This window comes from Fringilla coelebs (genome assembly GCF_963513975.1).
Source record: "Fringilla coelebs genome assembly, chromosome: 12".
Lineage (NCBI taxonomy): Eukaryota > Metazoa > Chordata > Aves > Passeriformes > Fringillidae > Fringilla > Fringilla coelebs.
The window spans coordinates 12,157,344-12,182,655 of NC_140038.1; the positions used below are offsets into that span (position 1 = coordinate 12,157,344).

At 35.5% G+C, this 25,312-nt stretch overlaps 1 protein-coding gene across 1 annotated transcript; it reads left to right on the forward strand.

Moving 5' to 3' along the window:
- Nucleotides 1–478: 478 nt before the first annotated feature.
- Nucleotides 479–25,100, forward strand: FGF7 (fibroblast growth factor 7; the record flags this gene model as incomplete). The annotated part of the gene is made up of 3 exons (XM_084213772.1): nucleotides 479–764; nucleotides 24,413–24,516; nucleotides 24,906–25,100. 3 exons carry the CDS (start codon nucleotides 479–481, stop codon nucleotides 25,098–25,100), a joined length of 585 nt encoding a protein of 194 aa, XP_084069898.1.
- Nucleotides 25,101–25,312: the final 212 nt, after the last annotated feature.

Sequence of the window (25,312 nt, forward strand, 5' to 3'; positions counted from 1 at the left end):
AAATGTCTGGTTATGTAAAAAGTTGTATGAGAGATATCTATTGTATATGCATTAGCATGTTTTTAAAAATGAACTCAGCATGTCATGTATTTCTGTGTAGTACTTTTCATTAGTATAATGTATCCTTGCAGTTTGTAACAATTGAGCATAAAGACTTACACATGCACCTTTTCTCACAGATCTTTTACTTTCAGTGCAAGCAGCAAATTCAAGTAGTAAAGAAGGTCACAACAACAAAGGTTTTTATAACTTGTGTCTTTAAAGGATATTCTGACTGAAGAGATATTTAAGAAGCTCTTCTATTTCGCCATTAACTATTAAGGAATAACGATCAGAATTCTAGAAGAGGGAGCAATCTCACTTAAATGAATCTGTAACTCGTAAAGACAGAAGGCAGGTCGGTGACCTAAGAGCAACAGTCTACTTGAGATTTAATTTTCATTATGTTGTTCATGAACACCCAGAACACTGCACTATAATGCACAAATGGATACTGACATGGATCCTGCCAATTTTGCTCTACAGATCATACTTTTACATTATCTTTCTAATGGGCACTATATCTTTAGCTTGCAATGACATGACTCCAGAGCAAATGGCTACAAATGTGAACTGTTCCAGCCCTGAGCGACATACCAGAAGCTATGATTATATGGAAGGGGGGGATGTAAGAGTGAGAAGACTTTTCTGTCGAACTCAGTGGTATATGAGGATTGATAAACGAGGCAAAGTGAAAGGGACAAGAGAAGCAAACAACAACTACAGTAAGTACTATTTTTGCTTTTCCTAAGTTTCTGAAATTTACACATCATTGTTTACTATTCCTTGCTTTACCATAATTCCTAAAGAGTTTTGTATCATGTACTGACCATTGTGTAAAACAAGTTTTCCAATTAATCGTACAGCAGGACATTTGCTATTGATTTTGAAATGCGTCATTTTAAATACTGCATTGCAGATCTGTTAATGTATTAGTTACAGCTGGGAACTATTAGCAAACAGAGAGCCTATTTTAACAAGTGAACTAAGGTTATATCTACGAAAATGTATAGCCACCAACTCTCCTCATAAAATACTCCTGAAACATTAAACCACATTTATATAGAGCACAAACTACCTAAAAGTTTGGTGTGTTTGAGTTAACAATTAAAACATAGAAATACTAGAAAGTTCAATGGAAAGAATTATGTAAAGTCTCTTGCAAAATCTTTTAGATAGTTTGCCAAGCCAGGAACAAAATCTATTATAGTTTCTGCAGTTCATTATTACAATGATCATAATGCTGAAAAAATATTCTCCCCCTTTCTTCCAAAACCATGACTCATCTAGAGAGAATGGACATACAATATTTTATGGAGCTCTACCAAGTACAAATTCTGATCTGGAAAATTAATTGTTGTACTAATATGTATTTTCCACACAAATACCTATATAATATTTGATTAATATTTCAAGACATCAATTTTTACAGTCACTATTTTTGCCACTTTGTCTTTTGTGATGCTACAAATGCATTGTTTATTTAGAGAAACATGACATCTACTTGAAAAGGCATTACTTTATTAAGATGTAATGGGAAAATACATAGGATTATACTGCACATTTCAAAACAAAAGTATAACAAAAAGGGGCCAGGGACATGCTGGTCTAGTGTTTGGAGACAAATAAAAGGACAAATATATTTCCAAGAATGCTGCTTAAAAATGATTTAATTTGTTGTATATAATAGTGTGCTTTTTATAATAGCAGCAGCAAAAGAAATCCATAAATCAAACTTCAAGAACTGTTGGTGTGTCTCAGCCTTCAGCTGAAGCTGAGGGCTTGTGTTCTAACAGAGCAGCACTTTCGCGTGCTACGCGCCTGGCTAGTGGGCTTCATAATTTATTCCTTTGCCTCATGACTACATTAAGTGCTTGGCAACTTGTGTGGCTAAAACTGCATTGACTAATGTTACTGTTTCTTTTAAAATTTGTTTCCATATGTCTCCTTTCTTCCTACACTATTACATAGTGTAAAACCATATTCCTCTGAAAGACAACACATGGCCAGCAGCCAACTAAATTATTTGGTTCATGTTCAAGAAGACTCCCTTGGAGTTTCAGGAGGGCATTGCTACAATAGAGATCCATAGGACTAATTTTGAAGTGAAATGTTGTTCCCATTAAAAAAATCACTGTCAAACACGTTACTGATTGCTGAAACTGATTCTTCTGAATTAATGAAAATAAGTGAATAGTCACAATACCCATTTTTTTTCTGTTATTATTTACAAACACATTATGACAGCATCTAGAGCTAAGTAATTTTTTATACAGAGTTGCTTTTTAGTTCCATGACACTTAAGTAAAATTTTGTTAGTAATTTAGCATTATTTCAAATTCAAGCAGAGGTTCTCAGTTCTCTGAATTATCTCATTCTGCTTAAGCACATTAATGACACCTTTAAATATTCTGTAGTGAGCCCATTAGAGAACACCACATCCTCTTATGCCAATGATGTAGCCTCTTGCAGTTTCCTGAACACCTCATGATAATTTAGTCATGGTAACTAACTATCACAAATTATAGAAAGGCAAACTTGAGTCACTAAACCCTTACGTTTACATTGTAGTGGAAAAAAAACCCCAATCCTCTTTCTGGAAAATGCAATGAGTATGAGGAGAAAAACCAAATGGAATTGTAACGGTTATCTGGTAACTGATGTGCACTGTGATGAACTGTCTTTAAACTGGCAGAAGTATGTAGGAAGTTCCCACCCTCTTAACTTTAATACTCTAATTTATCTATTGCATCTTAAGGAATAACACCCAAATGCTTTTGTTACACAAGTAGGCAAATATAGACAAAGAGGACTAGAAAAATGTGAATACTGATAATCTGGATTTTGTGAGAAACGACAGAAATTAGTACTGTAGCAATATTACAGGAACACTTTGTCATACCCTTTGTACAACAAAAGATGTAAACAGCCTTTCTGAAGATGTGCCTATGGCTCTCTACTAAAATCAATAACCATAAAGAAAATTATACTATATGAGGGGCAAAAAGCAAAACAAACAAAAAACCCAGAAAAAATAATGCCCACCTGGACTAGTACACCTTCCCTAAGGAAAAAAAATTAACATTAGAAGTTTGAACAGGCTATTTTTATCCAGGTTCTTTGAAAAGCATAATTTTAAAACCATACAGATGAAAAGGACGTATTTCTGTGTGTTCAAACATTCTTGTTCCATGATTTCTTAAAGTTAGTAAAAGGTAAATCAAACCTGCTTCTTAGGATGGAATGTCAGAACTGCTGCAAACTAATCACATCGGCAGAGTGGACATGAAAAGTGTTGCTTCAAGAGGTTTCTTCTCATTTTATCCCAATTTTCCACTTACATAATAAATAAAAGGAATTATTTTCCCTTTTGAATTTGCTAATTTGTGCTACTAAAATAAAATGAGAACAAAATCATATTTTTACCTATCATAACTTAGCTTCATGAAGGAAGCTGTCCTGACAGTTTCGTAGATCAAGCGAGCTACTTCTTTTCAGCCCATGAGGTGTGAAGCACGAATATTGTGAAGAACAGTCTTCACACTGAGAAATGTCTGCAGAAGGATAACTTCCTCACAACTCTGGCAAGTGCCAAAATTCATAGAGGTTCTCTTACCAGTTGGGACTATAACTATAAGAACGCCAAGATGGTGAGGAATTAAGGTCTTTGTATTTCAAACTTCTCTACTTACAGAATAAATATATACAGATATACTGTGAAAGTAACAGCATAAATAGTGAAAGTGTTAAAATTTCTAAGGTTTTCAGTTAAAAGCCATTGTATTAAATGTGTGTGGATTCAAATTTCACATCAGAAATAAATACTGAACCAAATCTTAACTCACCAATTGTAAATAAGCATTTATTTACAATATTTATCAGGTTTTTATTTCTTAAAAACATTGGAATTTAATTGCTTAGTTACAGAAATACATGTGTGCTGTCTCAGTGCAAGCAAATTGCCAAATCCTGTTTACAACAGTGCTGACCTTGTTAGGTATCCAAAGAATATGGGTCTGTGCACATTTCAGAAAGCAGTAGAGCCTTCTGGTGGACATAAAGGTGATAACTCAAGAGTGAACTAATCAAATCAGAGGACAGTGATCTCCACTAAGTAGGGGAAATCAATTTGCACCTGACAGCTTTGCTTTCAATCTGAAAACTAAATGGCAGAGGGAGAACTGAGAGTCACCCACTGAAAAACTAAAGCAAGAATTAGGCAGGAGCCAAGAGGTTAGGTCACCCAGAAAAATCTGTCATTATTCATAAAAAAATTTCTCTTTTACAAAAACTTACTATAACTTGCTAAAACCTGAACCTTTTTAATGAAAAATAAATTCTGCATCTTGTTCAAGAAAAAGAATCTCAGTGTGCACACAAAATGCAGTTTTTGAATTCCTGATTGTGAAACGTGAGATTGACTGAACAAATCTTGGCGATAACAAGACAATTTGCTAACTCTTAATCTTTGATAGAAAAATTAATTACTCCTTATCAGTGTTTACTCTTGCCTTCATTTCAGTTTGCATTTCAGAATTTTGCCAGATTTAGTTAATTTTGTTCAGAAAAAAAGGCAGCAAAAATCAGAGTTTGTTTTGACTCTATCCAAGAGGATTTTTAACTATGACTGGATGATGCTTTAGGACTTTCCATGCTCTGTTGCCTTTGGAATCTCATTTTAAAGACTTCAAAGGGTCTCTTAGTTACTAGGAAAGCCTTCCCGGAACCTGAATCCTAACATGTCTGATCCTATCATATTCCATGTGTGCTCTAAACCCAGAAAGTGCCTATTTCCTCTTTTTTTTTCAGTGGGTAAAGCCAACCAAAGAAGAAGTAGAGAAAGTAGTCTAGTGTGATCATGACATAAAATGGCTGAAATCTTGATTAGAATTTTATCTTGGAAACCTATTTCTATTTTGACCAGAATTCAGCAAGTCAAAATTTTCAGCAATTTTAAATGAACTTCAACCCAGTTTTGCTCAACTATAAACCCTAACTGATGACAAAATACACTTCATACACATCTTAGTGGTTAAATATTCTAACTTGCTTAGAAATCAGAATTACTTCCACTAGCATTTTATATAAGCTTCTTAGCATAAAACAAATATAAGTATGGTGTGTTACTGTATAAATTTTATTTCTGTTGCTTAAATACATATTACATAGATGAGCCAAGAAGATTCAGCTCCTGAAAATCAGGTATTTCAACAAATATTGATGGACTAGATGCAGTTAAGGGTTATGCATGTTCCAGACAAACAGAAAGTCTGTCTCTGCAACTGCATTCTTGGTTTTTCAAGAGGTTGTGGTTCAGCCAACACTTTGGTGCCAGGAGAAGACAAACCTTCACTAACATGGAAGTGGTTTTGCTTCACATTAGTACTCTGCTAATCTTTCCAATTATAACAGAAAGATTTAATTCAAGTGGAAATATATACATATCCGCTCAAAACCTAACCCACAGCACCAAGGATGACTTTCTCTCCCACAGTAACTAACCAAACCCAACATACCAGACTGCCCTGTGCCTCTCCAGTTCTTTGTCTGGCACTGAGGGTACCCTCAAGCGTCAGTCAGCAGAGAGATCTATGCCTATCCCTCAGTCTATGCCTTATCACAAATCCCAGGGTTTCACCCTCAACAGCTGATGAAGATGGGTTTTAGCTAAGATGCAGATAACAGAAGCAGCTGAGTTATACCTGTCTTACAGCTTCTATTGAGTTTTTTGGTGAGCATAGCCTTTGGGGAGGTGAGAAGAAAGCAGGGTGTGAAGCCTTGAATGATTGCAGCAAGATTCTTCAGTCTCACCTATCAACATCCAGATCACTGCTCAACTGGCATAGTATAAGAGGGGTGCCACAGAACACAATTAAAACTGTTTACAACTTCTGAATTTACCTCCTGAATCTTCATCACCTTGTCTATTCTTAGGCATTTGCCAGCTGAAAAATATGTGTAAAGCCAGACGGTAGCAGCTTACACTCACTTTCTTCTCACTCTCATGAACAAAAATGATTGCATAAGCTCTGTGGGGGAAAACTCAAACCTCTGGCCTCAGGCCCAGGCAGCAGCTCCACAAGCTAACATACACCAACAGGGCTATGCCTGCCTGGGGGAGCTTCAAAACTGAGCTACCATTAGTCTCAGCAGTGAAAAAATCTGAGTCTGCACACACTGCCCTTACTGATTCCTTCCACCTTGATATACCCTTGTAGTTCAGCTGGGACTTGGCAGTTTCTCTCAATACTGAAATTTATTAGAAATGAGAAATAGTGCACTTTTATAGAACGATCAATCAAATTTAGCAGCCAACTGCAGAAGCAGTCACAGGATACATATAAAGATAAATTGCAGCTCCTTTTTCCCCACAGCTTTCTCCCCCACATTGTTTACAATTTCTGAATCTTCAAAAAATTCAGTGTTGTATCATTAAATATGTTATTGCTCCATCCTGAAGAAAATGTGCTGAAGTGGCCCTGACCTGAGACTCAAGAGACTTGAGGCTAATCCAAACTTCTAAGCAATTTGCTTACAGACTTTGGGAAAACTCTTAAAACTCTCTGTGCCTCTATGAAAAAGAATTATTCACCTCTTTGTAAAGAGCTTTAAAAAGTGTTAGCAAAAAACTTCCAAACCACAAAAGAATTGTGTGTTAATATTATAAACATTAAATAATTTGATAATAGAACATTAATTGTCTAACTGAAAATTAACTAGAATCCCTGAAGTCAATAGCCAGACAGAAAAACACAGAGTTCAGATGAATCTTAAAGAAGCAGCTTCCCTACAGGCAAAAAGAATTTGGTATAAAATTTAATTCCTTATACAGTCAGTCTTGCAAAATAAAGCCCAAATCCAGATATTCCCATTCACAGCTTCCCACTTTCTGTATTGTTTGAGTATCAAAAAGTGATTGTTTCAGATTTCTAGGATCCTGGAATACACAACAGAGTTGGCTTTCCTCCCCATCTTCCTTAAAGCTTAGGAAGACCAAGACATCCTAAACCATGTAATTACACTGTTCCACACAACAAGATCTATCAACTAGCAGTATATTTTGGAACACATTTCTCATCAAAACAGAGTAAGTTTAGGCAAATGTAGGCTGTTACTCTTCATGGGTGGCATACTGCTTTTGTTGCATAATTGACTGTCTATGACTATATTTGGCAACAGTATTTCAATTGTCTTGTTTGACCTTTGACATTATTTTTAAATCTGGATATGAAAGAAAGATCAAGTTAGCCTTCTGGTGCATGCAATTTAGAAACATTATTAATAAAATGTTAATAGTGAAAATTTTTATGGCAGTAACATAATAGAGGTTAACAATCATAGCACTGAATTGTCACACTTTAAAACTTTCATAACACATGACATCATTTATTCAACTGGAAAAAATTCTTTGTAACAATTGGCGTTGAAAAGTTAGAAGTGGATATTCAAGATGTGGCCCACAACTTCATGAAAAGACACCAAAGAAGCAATAAAAATACCAATGCAATCAATAGGCTCTTTTGACTATTATTTAGCTTTTAAAACAAAGAACAAAACCAGTTTGAAGTTATTAAAGGGTCTAGATACTCTATTCAAAACACTGAAATATTCCTTCTGCATCCAGTTTTTCAAAATTAAGCCCAGGCAGAATATGGATAGATCAACTCAAAACTATAAAGGGAAACAGCAAACATGACCATTCCATGGCACTGATAAACACAGTGACTTCAACAGGGATCAACACACACCACTCACGTCCACCTCTTCAATAATGACCCATTTTGAATACCCCCATAACCTGGGGGATTTTTCTTTTTAAGGTGTTTCTTAGCATTAGTACTTCCATTTTAGGTAAGCTGGCTTGCTTCCTTTTAAATGTGTCAGCAGACACTGGGAGGTGCTATAGACTATAAAAAGAAGGTGATCAGACTCGTCCTTGGCTATTTTGATACCTTGCGTTTTTAATATTTGTCTAACTAGAAAGTACTGTATTTCAAAGCAGAAAAAAAAAGCCCCAAAAAAGAAGCATATTTTCCTTAATAGCCTTGCTCATTTTATATGTTTTATTATTAACTTTAAATGTCACGTGGGGTTTGATATTTCAATCAAAAGTAAATGTTTACAGAAAAAAGAAGAAAACAGGAAGAACTTTATGACCATTAAAACACAGAAATTCTCTTAGATGAACTTTCTTTATATTATCTAGAGCTGAAAAAATATTAGTGGGAAAAAATAACCCCAATCAACATCAAATTTGGAAAAGGTTGTATGTGAATCTGCACTACAGTCTCTGAGCTGCTCAGGTGAACTGGTGCCATTGTTTAGTGGCCGTTTGTGTGCACAGCTGGAATGCAGTGGCAAATGTGGAGTTTTACATGCCAGGTGTGGGGAAATTCTCACTGCAAGAGCTTGCTGGCTTGCTGGGTTCTTGTATAACACATTCACAACATTATATGGTGATGATAGACTTGCCCTTTGAGTGTTCTGCACGAACTCTTAAGGGTGGCAATGTTCAGGCTCTCTAGCTAGTCACTAATCAGATGGATTTGGGAGAGAATGCTGATCTAGTCAAGGGAAGAAGGCAGCAAAGAGTGGAGTGATTCCATCCAGTGTTTGTGTAGGTCCTTGTGAAAACAAGAGCTGTACTCCCTGACTGAAACTCTGAAGTAAACCAGAAAGGATAACTGAATCCTGGAGAGTGCAGTCAGTACTAACACAATAGGAAACTGCAACTTTCACCAGCTTTCAAAAGCAACTTTAACTCCACCAAGCTAATTTATTTCCTTTGGAATAGCCCAGGCAGCTTGGGGACTGCACATAATGTGCAAGATGATACACAGAAATCCAAGCAGTTTCTGAGTGCTTATTGGTGACACTTTACAAGGATTTAGGGAACTAGCTATGTAAATCCATCACAGAGTGATTTAAATAATGGAACTTGCTTGATAGAGCTGCCTTACAACAAGGGAGATTTATGCTGTGGGAAAGACTGGCACCAGATCTCCCTCAGCAGCAGCCCTTTATGTTTGCTCATGGGAAAACTGCACCTGAGAAGTCCTGAAGTCATCACAGCCATGTCACTTCCCAATGCTACAGCAAAAAACTGTAATAGTACCTTTACATGAGGACAGGGACAAATACCTGCGTTCAGAGATTCATCCCTACTGAATTCCACACACAGCAGACGTGCCTGCATTAGTTCAGCACCATCTTAGCAATACCATACTAGAACATAGCACAAAAAGAATTCTCTGCCGTGTACATCTCTGACCACATCTGAACTACAAATGTGACAGAACTCACACAGCACTCTGCCTACAGACATTGCTACTAATCAAAAACAAAATTGTATACAAATACTTTCAAACTAACTGGTGACAAAATGCCACTCTTCCCATTTAAGTAAGGTCCACTCTTCTAACCAAACTTCTTACATCTTTCACTGAGCATGGAGATTCCACTCTATTTCTAACAAAGACTGAAAACCAAAACCAAATAAAAAGGTACATAATTCCCAGGGCAAGCAAGTTCTTTAGAGCACTCTAAATGACTGCAAACCAGTCATAAAACAAAGAAAGAAACTAATTTATGCCCAAATGATGATTCTAAAAAGCCAATTCATCCACTCAGAAAACAAAATACCTACCACACCAGGTAAGGGACAACATAAGAACTGTGGCGAAAACCCCAGCAGGAACTGGATGGAGAGCCTCTTCCCTGTAAGGAATCCCCTCCTAACTGCTGGCCAGCTACAAGGGCCTGCCTCTGCCCTCCTTCTTCTCATTAGTATGTAATCAGGTACACAGGGGCTTTGAGTCTCTTGCTCTGTTTTGCATCCTGCCACCCCATCAGTACTGGCACTGTTTCACAGAGCTGAGCATTTTCTCTGAGCATCTGCTTCAGCAACCAGAAAAGCTTTCTTATTGAGGCTGTGAAAGATAGTCTGGCATGTTCTTTGACCTTACTAACAGTGCAACAGCCACATATTTGGGTGAATTTGTGTTGGACTTTGTAGTAGATAGGAAGGAAATCAAATGTTACATTGACTTTGAGAGTAGCCTTAGGAGTCTGCTCAAATTATAAAGTAAATGGCAAGAGTCCTAGGCCACTTAGACTCATCCCTTTAAATGACTTTTAAATTGAGCAATGAAAATAACACAGCTATTAATAAAATCAAGCTTTTAGATTATTATACACCAATTTCAATCAGAATGTTTATATTAGCAAACTGGCACTCAGCCTCCTTTACCAAATATCAAGCTAAAATTACTGAGCATGCCTTCATTTCTGATTGCACCCTTATGTGACTTGGGAAATTCACTCTATATTACTGAAGAGAACTATCATGCAACAAAACTAAAGAAAAAAAATTACCACATCTTTCTAGGAAACTATTACCACATATTTCGCAGAAATCATGCTCTGTTGATTTTTTAGCTAAGTAATACAGTGTTTTGAATTTGAATTCCTCTAATTTAGTCATATTCTTCTAGGACACATTCTGATGAAAACTTCTGAAATGGCACTTTCATCCAGAGGGAACACTGGAAGCAAAACCAGTCTATACCAAAACCATAAAACTACTATTAGACCAAAAGGAGAATTTTCAATTTATTACATGCAAATTATTCAAATTATTACATGCAAGACAAACCCCGTTATTTTAGTTCGGTGATGAACAGCCTAACTCTGATCCAGGGAGATGATTTAAGAGAAACAAATGAGCAACAATGGCTATATCATTTAAGCAGAAAATGATCTAGTGATAAAAGACATATTTATCACAATTATAGTGAGAAATTATTGGAGAATTATTCAGAGCTGTTCAACATTTGAAATGGAATACACTTCTATGATTGTCAGAACAAGACTTTTTCTTCTTATATAACAAAATATTCCATTAGCACAAGTAGGTATCTGTACACTGTCCTTTTCACATAGGATCTGCAGACAACTCAGAGACAGTTCTCTAAACAGGCTGACAACTACTCAAGGGACACTTCAAGCTACCTTAAAAAAGGGCAACAGTTAAGCCTAAACCCCACAGCATATATAGGGGCTTACATTTCTACGTCACTTTAGGTGGTATCTACAAAAATGAGCAAGTTGCCACTGTTATGCAACTGTGTGAGACAAAAATAACAGAACCCATGTTTTCTGACTTTGTCTTAACCACTTGTAAGTGATAATCTTGATACATAAGATAAAGACATTTTTCTCCTGCTCGGGCTCAATTAAAATCATGACTCCCATTACGAAAATCTTTTTTCCCTTTCTTCCTCTTCACATTGCGGTTCACTCTTTTCCGTCCATGACATAATTTTGTTTAGGGTATCCTTATTCATGTATGAGGAAACAGAATAAATATTAGTTTTGTACAAGCTATTTCCTTAGCAGACTACCCAGATTCCAAAAGTGGTCACCTCTTTTAAGGTGATTTAGGAAAATGAAGAATATTTCTGTCTGCATACAGCACTGTAAATATTGAGGATTTTGGATCACAATTTATTATATTGTCTTGTTCTTACTTCAACAATGCAGTTCTGGGTGTTTTCAGCTGAACTGAGCTTAGCAAGGAGAATTGTTTGTTACAGTGCTCGTTTCCCAAGTTTACTCTCCAATGCCAGACCCGTCACAGCAGGATGGTTCCTTTCTTTGTTTTCCTCTTAAGAGCTATCTGGCAGCACCCCAAACTAGCCTCTGTCAGTGGATTCCTAAAGAATTCTGCATACAGCATCTCTTGTAATCACATGTGCTGCAATCTACATCACAGGTGGTATTGTACAAAAGAGTCGGATTTGAGCCCTGTCAGACCGTGCCATATTTGTTTCATTAATTTTGATTTCTATGTGGAAAAAAACAATTCCCTCTCTGTTTGCATGGTATTTGATTGATATAAATTCTCAACAACACAGAGATGTAATCAACATGAGAAAGTAATTGCTAAGAAGTACAGCACTAGCTCTTTCCAAAAAAAAATCAAAGTATGGCTTTTCTACTCATACTGACTGAAAACTATCACTGATGATCTAAATAGCTGCTGTTGAAAGTAAAGAATATTGCACAGCTGTGGATGAGTTAAGTTACTGACTAGTGGAAAAGCTATCTAACCCTGTGATTCATTAGGAAAAGTTTGCTCAAGAGTTGAAAGACCCATATTAGGAAAGAGACAAATACATGCCATTTGTAAAAGTCTGGCTCTCCTGAAATCAGTAAAAGTTTTGTTACTGATGCCTATCCATGGCTGAGGAGTTTATTTTAAAATATGGCAAATAATAACTACTGCTTCTCCAAATCCATGTGCTTTTACTTTAAGATACTGTTTCATAACATTGGTAAATAAATACTGGTCATAAAGGAAAATGAAATTCCTGTTCCACTATTAATCTCTTCCTGACTTTCACGTCAGAATGACTTCTCTATCTCACCAATATCTGTGTAGGAGTAACACTGCTATCACTATTTATTCTACTTAAGATATGGTCTGAAAAGCACAGGACATCAGAATATACCAATTTAGGATACTCAAAAAACAGCTGTCACTTTTCAAATATACGTGCAAATTTCTATTTACATATGAAAGATATAACTGGAAATTTATTCTACATTTTTCTGACCTATATTAAAATCACAGATTCACATTTCTATACTGACTAAAAACTGACAGCATTATTTATAGTGAATATATATTCAATAGCAGAAGTATAATTTCATTTTGTGAGATTTTTTTCCCACCATAGAACATTTGTATTTACATATGAATCAAGAATATATTAATACTCATGGGGGAATTAAGGTGGCAGAAAAAGACGGTTAAGAACACCAGAATTACTTCGTTTCATTTTGTGTGGTAAAAAACAACCCTCATCTCAGTAAACCTGGGTAGTGTTTCCCCAGCTCTTTGCTGCAATACAGCTGAAGTCACAGATATTTTATGCAAAGAAAGAAAAGGTTTCTTCACCACTTTAAGTGCTTGGAATAGCCATAATTGCTTCAGTCAGAGCAAAAAGCATAGCAAATCCTTTACTAAGAACAGGTTTTCTTTATACATTTTAGAACATACCACTACGGGCAGAGCCAAGCCCTGTGCTCTTTTAACTGTATAGACTTCAAGGCAGTTCAAAAACTTCCTGCTAAGTTCATTGTTATGGAGTCACTATTCTTTTATGTTGCAAACATTAGGAGAGAATAGTACCATAAGGAGTAGAAATGATCATAAATACAATGCAGACTCAAAAAAGGCTGTCAAACTGAGACAGCCAATCACAGAATTATGCAAGCTTAATGCAAATCCACCACAAAATAAAAATGTAAGAGCTGCAAGCCCTTTACTTGCACATGCAGCATCTGCTACCCAGTCCAGATTCTTATATTAAAACCCCACTAACAATTACCTGAGTCATCTAATTTTATAAACCTATGGAAGAAATCTCATTTTACTCCACTTCCTTAAAATGAACATTTTTCTTCCCTTCTTGAACAAGGTCCTTGTTCAAGCCCATTACTGAAATGTATGTTTTCAAATATCTACAACTCACAGACCAGCTGTTTGTCAGATTTTAAAGGGGTCCATATATTCTGCTACAGGTTGCTTATGTAGTATTTCTGTGGAGCTCATCAAACTTCCATGACAACACTATGAATAAGAACAAACTGTAGCAGAAAAAAATTGAAAAGTGGAACATTCTCAAAGGCTCCTGACAGAAGCTGTTCTCTAATGCTTGGATACTATGAAATCTGCCATTTGCTTCAAGGTCAACAGAAAAGTATGTCTTTACACTTATGCCAATGCACAGCACTGTTGTCTATCAAACAGGTTGGTTGATTATCATCAGCGATGGAAATTTGGAATTCTACCAATATAACAATATGGATGCCAGAATAAACCTGAATTTAGGTCATTAAATCCTTTAACAGACTGGTCACAGATATCTTTATTACAAACAGTCACTGTATAGTGATACAGCAGTCCCCATGTGCTTTGAGAGCTGAGAAAATGAAGTACTGCAGTTTGCAGGCACAGGAGAGCTCACATTCCCCCTTAGGGTGCTCAGGGCCATACAAAACTTTCCTTAGTTAAAAGGAAAGGTAAATGTAAATGTAAATGTAAATGTAAAGGCAAAGGCAAAGGCAAAGGCAAAGGCAAAGGCAAAGGCAAAGGCAAAGAAAGTGAAGTGGTTTCTACCATATTTTACATTTTTACATGCTCTGGTTAATTGAGAGAATACTTCATGTGGGGTTCTTGGTGATAATGCAAAGGAACACTGGGTAAGACAACAGGGCAGCTTTCTAACTTCATAGTTGCCATTTTTTATGTTCCCTCTATATATCTTTAGCTAATATAAGCTGATAATTTAATGAAAATAAATATAACTGTGCTGATTCACACATGGGGATATAAAAATTAGAACAAAAGCAATAGGAAACTGGATTATGTACAACCAACAATATACTAAAATGTGTTAATTAAAACATTTAAAGAAATACCATGTAATTTGGCTAATCCTATGCTCTATTAATTGTTCAGTACTTATTACTTATTCCATTACTTTTTTACATTAGCTATGACTGATAACTTCTTGTTATAATATAACATCATACTATTCTGTCACAACACACTGGAATGTGAGTACTAGAGCTCTGATTTCTACTTTCAGCGTACAATTAACTGTCACTGAAAAATCAGACCACTACTCCTATTTAAGGCAAATAAAGCAAACCACAGAAAGATGGTGGCCTCTAGAAACAGAATATGTTTACATTATTCTAGTTGAAATAGTTTTTTCACTGACTTCCTGATATTATGCACATGGACAAAAGTAAGAGTGTGCATGGATACTTTTATCACCAGATTCAAGATGGTAACTCTGCATCCTGGCATTTGCAGCCAAAACTGAAAAGAAGTCCAGATTTTCCAACTGGGCAATTGAGCTGAATTTAAAAAGGCAGATTAAAAAGTCACATAAATAAATACAGAATAAAAGAGAAGCTTGGCTGCAGCTCCTACAGTCTATTTGCTCTGGTAATAGCAACTCGTCCTGTAGCAGAGGAACAATTTTCTCCGCTGGTGCTGCTGTTTTTCTCAGTTTTGGTGTAGAATTGTAAAGCGAGACAAAAACTAAGGATAACAAGTGGATAACAATTACACATTTACAAATATCTGGTCATGTAAACAGAGAGGTTTCAAAGTGCAGTCTGTGTGTAATGGCAAATATTCTACTGATTTCCCTAAAATCAGGCTTCCAGTCAGGTTTAAATTTTAGATTGGTAAAAACAGGGTGCTTACTTGAAGGAAGGAAATTAATTACTTTAGGCAAAATTAAGACAAGGAATGACCTAAGCTATTTGAAAAAACAACAATAGTAGGATACTTGACACAAGTTTTGATCCATATACTGAGCAAGACAGGAGAAACATTTGCTACAAAATCCCAATTTATTTATCCGAATTGAATTAGATTATTAGATTGATTTTGATTTTAAGGGGGTTTTAATTTTCTCCTTCTGTTAGTTTATAATTTAGTCTCTGGTCTTATACGGATTTTGAAAGTTCAACTAAATCTAAATTATTTGTCAGCAGCAAACCAGAACGACTTGAGCGGCCATACATATAAATATATGTCCAGTAGTGTTTTGAAGGCAGGAGTGAGCCAGCTGGTTTCTATCAATTCCCACTCTGCGAGGCAGCAAGGGGTTAGTAGAATTTTCTTAGCAACTTCTTGCATTTTGTACCTTGGAAGGAGTTACGTAGTGCCTGCCCGTGTTCTTCTAGACACTGTAATTGATATATTTAGATATCCAGCTTCAGCTGTTCCTGCACAAAATAGCAGATCTGGTCTGGAAATGGAACTAAAATCTATGCAGTTGGTTGTGCTTGCCCTACATTTTACATAACTGCTGAGAGTGGGAAAGATGTCTCTCTTCAAGGGGGCTTGCAGTGTTTATGGCTGAAATGAGCTCTTAACTACATGAAACAAAATTTAACTTTCTAAAATTTCAAACCATTTAAAACTCTTTGCTTCTGCTCCATAGGCCACTCAGAATATCTTCAAGCTCTAGAATACTGCAGCCACCTCCTTTATTCTGCAACCACTTTCTGAGTTTTACTTATTTTAAAAAATTTTGGTTATTAGCTACTTCTGGGACCATTTTCACTGTTAAAAAGTGTTGTACTATATATTTGAACGGATAACACATTGCAGAATGTCATTATGATCAATCTACAGGAATTAATATTTGCTTTTAGTGATTTGTCTCAACTATGTATAATTTTAAGTTCTCCTCAAAGACCACAGGAAGGCAGTTCTTGATTCAGTTTGTCCCCAGAATATGGCTCTGCTCTTCCTCTTGTCAAGCCTGTTTCAGGAACCAGAAAAACTGCCACAGGAACAGTTGGAGACAATACACAGAACAAAACAGCAAGGCCTTGAGCTCAGGGAAAATTTCATATAAAAAGATCAGATTTTATGCTGGATTTATTTTTGCCCTGTTTAGCTGAATAAATCCAGTACCCCTTGCCATGTTATATTGAGGCTGATTTTGCAATTGCCTGCAGCCAGTTCATACAGGTGATATACAGGAAATGCACCTGGATTTTATGTTCCTCAGAACATAATTCAGATAATGAAATATTGTACATGGAAAAGGCATGTTAACATGCACTCCTTTTTTTCTTAGAAAAACAGAAGAAAAAGCCTTCTACAGAAATGACATGAATAATTTTATGTCGACTGCGATCATTAACTCAGGAAAGGAGCAAACACAGCTCATTACAAGATGAAAACACAAAATAGCCTAATAACGAAATCTTTTTTAAAAGATAAAGTAATCTATTTAAAGACTTTTGCATTATGGAAGAATTTGAAAAACAGGAGGCTGTGGTCTCATGTGGAATTTTCCAAGTTCAGATAATCAAAATAGCTGTAGACACTGAAACTGAGTCTGGGAAGTTTTCTGCCTTTAGTTGGATATATCTTATTTTGCTTTGAAGAGGTTAATAAGCAACATTTTAGATTTACTTTTGGTATTTTGAGTCTACATTCTGAAAGTCTGCAGAGCTTGAAAACATCATTTATTCTAGTAAAATTGGCACAAAATATTTAAATACTAGAAATAGCCTTCATCTGAGCTGTAGGGAAAGCATTTGTTGTACAAGTTCAACTCTAAAGTATTAAATCATTAATTTTATTACTGCTTGGAAACAATTACATTTTGTAAACAGTCATTCCACTCTTTTTTTTTCCATTTTTCATATCAGTAAATTATTAATGCTCTAATAAGAGATCACTTTTTCAGACTGAGGATTAAGACGTGAATTTTACATGACAGTATTAATTCTAAAAAATATTATTCTTCATTATAACCATATGTTTAGCTTCAGGGCAATTTTTATTGGAGGGAAATGTAGTTTCCTGCAAAAATGAGAAATGACTACATGCTGTCTAAGAGGCTGATCAAGAAAATATTTATTTAAAGCAGTGGAGATCAGCGAAGTAAAGACTTCTAATAAGTTTAATGAGACATTCCCAAGAGAAAGACTGCCTGGGGCAGCATGTTATTCAGTTGTTACCATGTACTGCTATTCACAAATCACACCTCTAAATTGAAAAACTCCATAACTTTGCAATCTACTTCAGTGAAAAATCTCACACCCTTTGGTTCTAAAGATCAAGTCAATAGAAATATTGGAAATAGAGTGGTCTGAATAGCTAATGGTCAACAGAGACATGCACAGAAGGCATCAATTTAGAGTCAGAACATTCTACACCAACTCTTACAATGCCACCATTTTCCATGAAGAATAAAGCATTTGACTTATAAAACTATCTCCTAACTCAGCAAAATTAACAGAGAGTTAACACAAAACTGAGGCAAAACAGGTTGTACAATAAGGAAAAACACTTGAAAATTTTAAGGTATTTCTCTTTAGCAATTATTAATTGCAATAGGGTCAATGAAATTCTCACTACAGTAATTAGGGGAGGTAGGATTTACAGAGTGCTGTAAACTGATGAGCGCTGCATTACATTTATTCATTATTATATTTATTATTGTTATTTGAAAAATGACTAAAAATAGGTATCATGGCTCTTAATATTTCCCATAGGATAACAAATTTGTAAAGTTTAAAGTAAAAAGGAATGTCTATTTCCAAGCATAGTTCAAACCACACTCTCCACTTTACACTATAGTATCAGCCATCCATGGTTGGAAGGGCAGATTATACAGCTGATGATGCATAAGAAACTGCGTAAATACTTCGAACAATGCAGACTTAAGAGTGGAACTCGGCTTACCCCTTCCTTTTCTGCAATAAAGGTAAACACCCACAAGTCCAAGTACACATGCAAAGAACAGATCTTGTAAGTAAAATAACAGCATTTCTAAACAGTCATTTTAGTTTCCCATTATTTAGTTCCATTATGACTATTCCCTGTATCTTCCCTCTCATTTTTGGTTCTTGTCTTGCCTTTTTTATACTGTTTTCACAGAGCTATCAAGTTAGCAGTTTCTTTCATAAACTTTGACATGACTCATATTCCATAACTAACTTATCTGTCAGCTGTTGAGTACCACCAGGATAATGGTTTATCATAAAATTGTTGCATCTAGCAATGCATGTATCAATTAGTTTGTATGACTGGAAAACAGTGGAGACATTTATGGATAAGGTAAGGCCAAATAAAGAAAATTTAAAATTATAATGTAATGGAGTACAAAAAATAATGGACTTCTGTTTAGCACTTAGTTGATTTTAATATAGTATGCCTCCTTTTTGGGCCTAGTGAAATGCAAAAGAGTAATTAAACATCAGCTACTTATACTTTATCAAACATTCTGTACAACTAAATCTTGTAAGCAAATCCTGCTGCTTGAGGATGCTGAACCCTGAGCTGCAGCAAGTCCCCAAGGAATACCTCTCTATCGTTCATCATGTTTCCTCAGACAACTACAATTTTTCCTGCTTGGAAATTACACACAAGACAAACCCAGGAGTTCTGAGCATTTCTCCATGATATCCAGATGTCTGGCATCTCACTGAAGCAGTAGCTTCAACTGTTCTGCTGAAAATCCTTGACAGATCCATTATTTCTGTTCAGATAATTTTTACAGCCATATTCATATTTAAAGTGCATCAGAGACTCTACACATGCACAACAAATGCACACACAGATACAGCAAAAAGCCCCTGAAGATCTTTTTTAGCCTTCTATGCTGTAAATAACAACACATTTGTGTTTATGAGATAAATCAAAATTCCGAGTATCACCAGGAGAAGACAGAAGAAAGTAATAGTGAATGTATGTACCAACTTGTTTTCTGTTAATTTATTCTTCATTAAAATCACATCCACAGAAAATTCCTGTGGATGAATCTCTTGCTTTATAACATATTGTAACATATTTTAACATATACCTGTACATTTATTTCTACTGAAAAAGCTTATGAACAGGAGTTCTGTGAGGCACCATCTAGGAAACTCCTTCATTCTCTTGCTAAGTACTCAATACAAATGCAAATTCTACTTTCTATCAATTTTAATTTAATAATAGGGAAAGGTAAAAATTAAGTCATATTACAAAATATCTTAAATCAAGACCTTTATTTGCAGTAAATTTTTTTCCTGTTAGTTTTTATATTTGAGAGAGAAAGAGCACACAAATTGTTTTACCTAAAAATGAACTTCACGATGCATCCATTTAAAAATATTAAGACTCCAAATAATTTAAATTGCACAAATATTTTACAATATAGGAACTATACTTAAAAAAAAAGACAAAAATATTTTCTAAAACAAATTACTTTCAAAACTATCCAATAAAGTATTCATTTCACTGATAAGATTCCTCTGGAAAAACATTTAAGTGTAATACACCAGCTATTTACTGTGCTGGCTTACCAAATGCACACATGTACCAATAACATCATGAAAGTCTTCCAAGACTGACCATGATGAACCACATTTTCTGGCTTTAACAGGCAAAAAAATTAACTTATTAAGTGCCAGAACAAAAGAACAAATTACATTACTTATCATTAAACAGCGTCTTCTAAGCAAAGACGAGATAATTTTCCTTGGCCTTTAATCATTTGCAAAGGTCATTTGAATTCATAAATACGTGCTCCAAATTCAATTAATGAGAAACACAAGTTAGTGAAATTTAGAAGTTACATTTTGTTTTGACTCATTTTCCATCCAAGTCTTTTCTGCCCCTCTGTCCCTATTTATGATTTCACATACTTTATTTTTAAAGACAATTCTGCTGAGGAAAGAGTGTTTCACAAACACATTCCTCTCAAGTGCTGAGCTGTCAGTGCCAGCCTCCCTACCCCTAAAGATCAGCAACAGACTGCTTTTTTTCGACTTCATTGCACAGAGAAATAAAGTGCTGTACGTATCATATGTGCTCCCACAACACATGTACCCGGCAGAAAAGTACTGGCATGAAATTGCTGTCAGCTTTCTCAAAAACGTAATGGATTCCTAAATGTCTCTTTGAATGCATGTCTACAGACACTGTGACTCTGGCAAACTGAGGAGCAGTGACCAGAAACCTCATGTGAGAGACATTGAGGGGATATCTGCAACATATGAAATGTCGGGAGACAGAGCCAGCTGACAGGGGACTGAACTCAATGTGTACTTCCCAGAATCTTCCTGAACAATCCTGCCATACTGGGGCAGGTCCCTAGAACACGAAAAGGGATGGCCCTCTGTGGTTCTGTTGCCCCTCCTCTTCCAAAAGCCCCCTGAGAGGTTATACCTGCCCGTGGGATCCTCAGACATGAGCAGCACTTACTGGATTCCTCACAGCTCTCAGGAGCCAGAGCTGCAATTGCTCTTTCAGTTTCTTAGCTGACAAATGAGTAAAGAGAACTGCCCAGAGTTGGCTAAATCACAATGCTCTTGCTACTTTGTTATAGATAAGATACTTTTATCAAAGGGTATTACGGGCAAACACAAAGAAACTGCCTATTCAACTATGCCTCCATACTGATGGAAATTACTTTAATATAGTCTGCAAACAGATTGTGTAACAATAAAAGCCAAGATCTGTTTTAACAAATACAATGTCAGTGTGCTGTAAAAGCAAAAAGGAGTCTAACAAATAAAAGGAAGATGAAAATGCTGATTTGAAAATATTGAATCAGAAAACACACTTAGTATCAGGAGATAAAACAAAATTATCAAATACTACTTGCCAGGAAAGAATTATCTCATGTGACAATGGTCAATTTTATAGCAATCATATAACTAGATGTCATTTTTCTGCACACATTTCCAGCCTGAGGTACTGTCCTGCCATTCAGGCTATGGTTATGGAATAAGTTCTACACATAAAAGTGTCTCCTTCTAAGCTTCTAAGTACTGAGGAACTGTCATTCTAGACCAGAATGCCAGGAAACTCACCTCATTAATGACATAAATTTTCTCCAAAACCTGATACATATTTCACCCACTGAAACTGTTATGTCAGCCTAAAGGCTTGTTTTGTTTATTTTTCTTTTTTTTTTTTTTTCTACTGGATATCAACTTGTGTTATTTAATTTGCACCAAGTGGTTCCAAAGTCTGCTGCCACCATCCACAGGCATCTTTTCTGAAGACAAACTATAGCCCATCTCTGCTGAGCGTCTTTTACATTCACCAGAGGAATTTCAGCTCCGTAGGAAACTTCATTCACTACAGGAATTTTAAGCTACATTTGATACACTGACCATACAACCATATAAAATTGTTTGGAATGTCATGCTGATTTTATAGGAAGTGCACTTGTTTTCAATTTTGGATGCCCATCTCTAAGTTGTTGTTTTTTTTTTTTTTTCTTTTCCTGGCTTTAATCTGATTTCTTTCCCAGTTACTTGTGGTATATTAAGTCTTCTCTTAAACCTCCTCCAAACTTCTCTGGGGATGCTTTAGATAAAGCAACTGAAGAACATAGCTTACATTTTAATTTTGAAATCAGGGATATTTAAGACCTTGTTGAAGCTTGGCCTTCTGAATTTCCCCTCATCAACATCTTAATAATTTAAGCATGCCTTTAAAGTAATTTTGGTTACTAGAGTATGAAAAAAGTATTTCAATGAAACAATTTATGTATAAGAATTTTCTCTTTCCCATCTCAGCTCGGTGACTTTTTTCTTTTCATGAATAGATATTGAAAGGATTAAACACCTTTACTTCGAAAGGAAGGACGTATGAATAGACCTTCTCATTTAAAACAAGGAAAGACACTGATGTCTCAACTGTGAATAAAGTAGAAAAACAAGTACCCCAAACCAAAATAAAGTAACTCCAACAAGTTAGTTACAACCTATTTCAGGCAAAAAGAGAAAAACTAAAAAAATAATGTAAAAATTGTAACAATAATGAAATTGCCAAAGGAAGGACAAAACCTTCTGGCATTTCCTTTTTTAAAGTAATAACATTTCTTACTACTGTAACTTCAGCCAACGTCAGCTTACTCAAGGAAATCTCAATTCCTATTAGCATGATTTGTTTTAAAAAGTAATTTTAAATCTTTCATTTTTTAAAATTCTTTATAAATAGAAAACTCAAACACAGACTTTTTTTAAAAACTCCCCTTAAGTTAATGGCCAGCAGAGGCAAAAGAACAAATGGATATAAGCTGTCACTGAAGAAATGCAGATTGCAAATTACTATGAAGTCTCTAGCCATTAAAATAAATCAAACTCTGGAACAGCCTTCGGCAGAAACACTAGGGGCAAAGAAATAACAACTCCAATTTAGTATTGGCAAAGTTTATGAAAAGAGAATTATCTGATGCAATTCCCAGGCTAGCAGAGCACTGGACTTGATGACCCAGAGATCCCTACCACTGTTGTGTTCTTTGTTAGGCTAAATGCAGATGTTCAACTGTTTGTTAGCCTCACTGTGGTTTTTCTAAAGTGAAATTTAAATGATAGTTAATATAATTTTTGTAAGCTTCGGTTACAAATTACCCTTTGTTAGAACTATTGCTAGGCCTGCAGAAGAGTGGAACTTGTCAAAGAATTCTAAAGGCTTTACTTAAAAAAAGCCAGCTTAGCATTATAGGGGAGTAGAGAAGTATAAACACTCTGAGCTGAACACCCAGCGGTGCACACACCATGAGAAGAGGGAACTGATCTGCTACAGAAAAAAGGATGAAAAATACACCCATATATTCTATGACTGATTCATCAGTAATATCAAGGAGAAAAGCAAAACAACATGAAGGAAAGCAAAGGACAAGAGGAGATTAAAATGTAGAGGAAAGGAGAAATATCATTTAATGCCTTTCTTAAAACCTTGACTAACGAAAAACTATTACCGTGAGGCTGTGAAAAGCCAATGCCAACTTGAAACGGAAAAAAAGGAAATGTTTTGTTGAAGAGGAAATTCAGGTGATAATCTAACACATGCCTCTCTCCCTCCTCCCTCACTTGTCTCCCCCATACTTAGCTCTTGCAATTTGCCTCAAGTTGGCTGCCTTTGAAAAACCCCATTTTGGAGGAGTCACAGTGCAGTTGCTATGGCAGAGTTCTGTCAGTGACTCAATATTGAAAGAAATAGCTCAAACTCAGATATATAACTCTAAACTACAGCTGAAGAAAACATTAATAATGTTTAAGCTTGAAAAAAACCTGGTGTTTCTTAATAACTTGCATAATCCCCCTGCCTTCACTTTTTTTTTAATATTAACAAAAGAATCTTTTTTATGTTGCAGGTAACTTAAATGTAACTGAAAAGTATTGCTGATGTGTATCAATGAGATGAAAATAAATCAGGTTATAGAAAACAACACTAAATGCTTTCTGGTTTTGCATAAAGAGGCTCTCAAGGCAGCCTTTAATGATTTTCAAATACACGTATCTTTACAGCTCCAATCAGTCTTAAAAGCACACAAAGGTCAAGCAAATACTTTATCTTATTTCAGACACTGTGGTCTGTTTTCTATCACTCACAAGTTCTAAGGTTTACACTCTTTCAAGGGGATGATACTGCTACACAAGACTTCAAAATAAAGGCTTTACACAAATTCTGTGAACCTTGATGGCTAACTACATATTCCAAATGAAACCCTGATCCTGATAAACTCTAAACGACACAGATTCTCTGAAAATAGAGGAATTACTTATACCGACATCACAACTTCAGTACCTACTTAAAAATTATCACCATACAATTTTAAAGTGACTCTATGCAGACATGATCACAGAGGGAATTTTTAAAGTCTAGACATTTCTTTACATGAATACACTTCAGTTTTCTGTTTTCCAAGAATAAATTTAACAAACATGGAAATATTACAGAATATTAGTTGAAGGAAACCTTCTGAGTGAACTGGAGAACAACCAACCATTTTACAGCCCTTGCTGTGTACCTTTGCAGGTATTCTAGAAATCCGAACGGTGGCAGTTGGAATAGTGGCAATCAAAGGAGTGGAAAGTGAATACTTTCTGGCAATGAACAAGTCAGGGCGACTCTATGGAAAGGTATGGATGCAAACTTCTCTTATGTGTACATCCCTACAATCTTAGAGGTATTTTGAGATGCAGCATTTGAATAGTTTTCTGTAAAACAGATTCCTAGCTAAGTAAAATGTATTCTGGACTTATTCCATGCATCCCATATTAGATTTTTATGTCCATGTAATGAATTCAATGATTAGGTCTTATATACTTCTTCAAAATGTGGAATACTAAGGGGGAATATACAAAGCTAGACTATTCAATACTCAGATTTCAGAGGCCAAATTCATTTATTAAAATTTACCTAATATTCAGGGTCTATAATGCCAATTCTTCTACCATCTTCCCTAATCTAAGTATTAAAAAAACCACTTGTACTTGCCTTACCATATTTTATTATTTACTCTCAACAGAAAGTCTGCAATGAGGACTGCAACTTCATTGAACTGATTGAAGAAAACCATTATAACACATATGCTTCTGCAAAGTGGACACACAAAGGGAAAGAGATGTTTGTTACACTAAACCACAAAGGGGTTCCAATGAAAGGTAAAAAAACAAAGAAAGAACACAGAGCATCCCACTTTCTTCCTCTGGCAATATCCTAATCACAAATGATCTATAAAGAACTAGTTCCAGCAGGAAGATTAATTTTAAGAAGACTGTTTGACAAGATACCAAGAGAGGCTGGAATACTACTGAGAAACTGAACAAGCTGGACTTGCGCATTTATGTTTATTTTTAAGAGACTACATGAAAAAGATTTGAAAATATACACAAAACCAGATTTACTAACTAAAAGTTGTAAAAAATTCTAAAG